General features: G+C 53.1%; 1 protein-coding gene across 2 annotated transcripts; it reads left to right on the top strand.

Annotated features, from left to right (window-relative positions):
• On the top strand, positions 1–2,685 carry UBQLN3 (ubiquilin 3). 2 transcript variants are annotated; one of them, XM_033206231.1, is made up of 2 exons: positions 1–112; positions 393–2,685. In XM_033206231.1, exon 2 carries the CDS (start codon positions 429–431, stop codon positions 2,394–2,396), a length of 1,968 nt encoding a protein of 655 aa, XP_033062122.1. In that variant the 5' UTR covers positions 1–112; positions 393–428; the 3' UTR covers positions 2,397–2,685. The 2 variants fall into 2 exon arrangements, with proteins under 2 accessions (XP_033062122.1, XP_033062123.1); XM_033206232.1 differs by having other exon boundaries at positions 18–112; positions 360–2,685.

Raw genomic sequence — 2,685 nt, forward strand, 5'->3', positions numbered from 1 at the left:
AGGGACCTGATAGTGCGGGTTCTGACCCAGAAGGCCACAGGGGTGGCTGTGTAGCAAGATGAGGGAGGTTTGGAGCCTTGCATAAAGAGAAGAACGGGACCACAGCTGACTGGTATGTACACCCCAGCCTGGGCCCTTCCTCCTACCTTTGTCCCTGTACTCATCAACTACAGACCTCTTTCCCAGGGCCCTGTATTTCCCTCCCCTGATTCCAAAATGTCTCAATCCTGCAATCCTCCTAAAGCATCCTGCCCCAGAAACCTCATGGCCCCTTTCATGTAGACCCTGCTGCTTTCCCTATCCTGATATTCAAGCCCCTTTCTATGCTCACCCTTCTTACTTTTGCCATTGCCTGAAAGGATGATCTTGGTCTCCCATCCCCATGCCCCTAGCTGTGTCCCCACAGACCTGGGCCTCCTGCTGCCACCATGGCCAAAGGTGGAGAAGCCCTGCCACAGGGCAGCCCAGCACTAGTCCAGGATCCCCACCTCATCAAGGTGACAGTGAAGACGCCCAAAGACAAGGAGGATTTCTCAGTTACAGACTCATGCACCATCCAGCAGCTGAAGGAAGAGATATCTCAGCGCTTTAAGGCCCACCCTGATCAGCTTGTTCTAATCTTTGCCGGCAAAATCCTCAAGGATCCTGACTCACTGGCACAGTGTGGAGTGCGAGATGGCCTCACTGTCCACCTGGTCATCAAGATGCAGCGCCGTGCCATGGGCAGTGAGTGCCCAGCTGCCTCTGTCCCTACCCAGGGCCCAAGTCCTGGATCACTCCCTCAGCCAAGCTCCATTTACCCAGCAGATAGGCCCCCTGCCTTCAGCTTAGGTCTCCTCACAGGCCTCAATGGGCTGGGCTTGACCTATCATGGCTTCCCTGACCAGCCAAGCTCACTAATGCGGCAGCATGTGTCTGTGCCTGAGTTTGTGGCTCAGCTCATTGATGACCCCTTCATCCAGGGTCTGCTGTCCAACACAGGCCTGGTACGCCAGCTGGTTCTTGACAACCCCCATATGCAGCAGCTAATCCAGCACAACCCTGAGATTGGGCATATTCTCAACAATCCTGAAATTATGCGGCAGACACTGGAGTTTTTACGTAACCCTGCCATGATGCAGGAGATGATACGTAGCCAGGACCGGGTGCTCAGTAACTTGGAGAGCATTCCTGGTGGCTACAATGTGCTTCGCACTATGTACACAGATATTATGGACCCAATGCTTAATGCAGTCCAGGAGCAGTTTGGTGGCAATCCCTTTGCCACGGCCACTACTGATAATGACACCACCACCACAAGCCAACCTTCAAGGATGGAGAATTGTGACCCTCTCCCCAACCCCTGGACTTCTACACATGGAGGCTCAGGTAGCAGGCAACAAAGGCAGGATGGGGATCAGGATGCAGCTGACATCAGAAATAGGTTTCCAAACTTTCTGGGTATTATAGGACTCTATGACTATCTCCAGAAATTACACGAGAACCCCCAGTCCCTAGGAACTTATCTACAGGGGACAGCATCTGCCCTCAGCCAAAGCCAGGAACGACCACCACCAGTAAACAGAGTTCCCCCATTGTCACCCTCATCTCAGGAGCCTGGGTCAGGCCAGCCTCTCCCCAAGGAGTCAGTAGCAATCAAGGGAAGGTCCTCCTGCCCAGCTTTCCTGAGATACCCCACAGAGAATGGTACTGGAAAAGGTGGAGACCAAGATGGTGCAGGGAAAAGCTCTACTGGACATAGCACAAACTTGCCTGATCTTGTCTCGGGGCTGGGAGATTCTGCCAACAGGGTTCCATTTGTTCCCTTATCCTCTTCCCCCACGGCAGCCATTCCTGGAATCCCTGAGCCTCCCTGGCTGCCATCCCCACCTTATCCAAGATCTCTGAGGCCAGATGGCATGAATCCGGCTCCACAGTTACAGGATGAGATACAACCACAGCTGCCACTGCTGATGCACCTTCAGGCAGCCATGGCAAACCCCCGTGCCATGCAAGCCCTGAGGCAGATTGAGCAGGGTCTGCAGGTCCTAGCTACCGAAGCACCTCGCCTCCTACTCTGGTTCATGCCTTGCCTAGCAGGGATGGGTAGTGTGGTAGGAGGTATACAGTCTAGAGAAGATCCCCTTATGTCTGAGGATCCTCTCCCAAATCCACCTCCTGAGGTGTTCCCAGCACTGGACTCTGCAGAACTGGGCTTCCATTCCCCTCCCTTTCTCCATATGTTGCAAGATTTAGTTAGTACAAATCCCCATCAGCTGCAGCCTGAGGCTCACTTTCAGGTGCAGCTGGAGCAACTGCGGTCCATGGGCTTTCTGAACCGTGAAGCCAATCTTCAGGCCCTCATTGCTACAGGGGGCGACGTGGATGCTGCTGCGGAGAAGCTGAGACAGTCGTAGGAGCCTTAGTCATTCAGACCATACGTTTTCCTCTGTGCCTTTTCCCCATATCCTATTTCCCCAGCTCTCCCATTTTTGAATACAGCTGCATTATAAACAAAATTTACTATGATGCCCTTTACTGTGGAGGCAATGTTGTTCCAGAGTCAACGAGGAAGACTAATGGCCAAAACATAGTGGAGGTGCTGTGTATGAGTCAACCACTTGTACCACTATACCATCAGGGGGCCCCAGTCGGAGCTCTGCTTATGCCTATCTTGAGATGCAATTACCCAATTTCCAGTGTGAA

Source organism: Trachypithecus francoisi, unplaced genomic scaffold, assembly GCF_009764315.1.
Source record: "Trachypithecus francoisi isolate TF-2019V2 unplaced genomic scaffold, Tfra_2.0 Lachesis_group8, whole genome shotgun sequence".
Lineage (NCBI taxonomy): Eukaryota > Metazoa > Chordata > Mammalia > Primates > Cercopithecidae > Trachypithecus > Trachypithecus francoisi.

Coding starts and splice junctions, on each gene's coding strand:
- UBQLN3 (XM_033206231.1), top strand. CDS start 429: ATGGCCAAAGGTGGAGAAGCCCTGCCACAGGGCAGCCCAGCACTAGTC.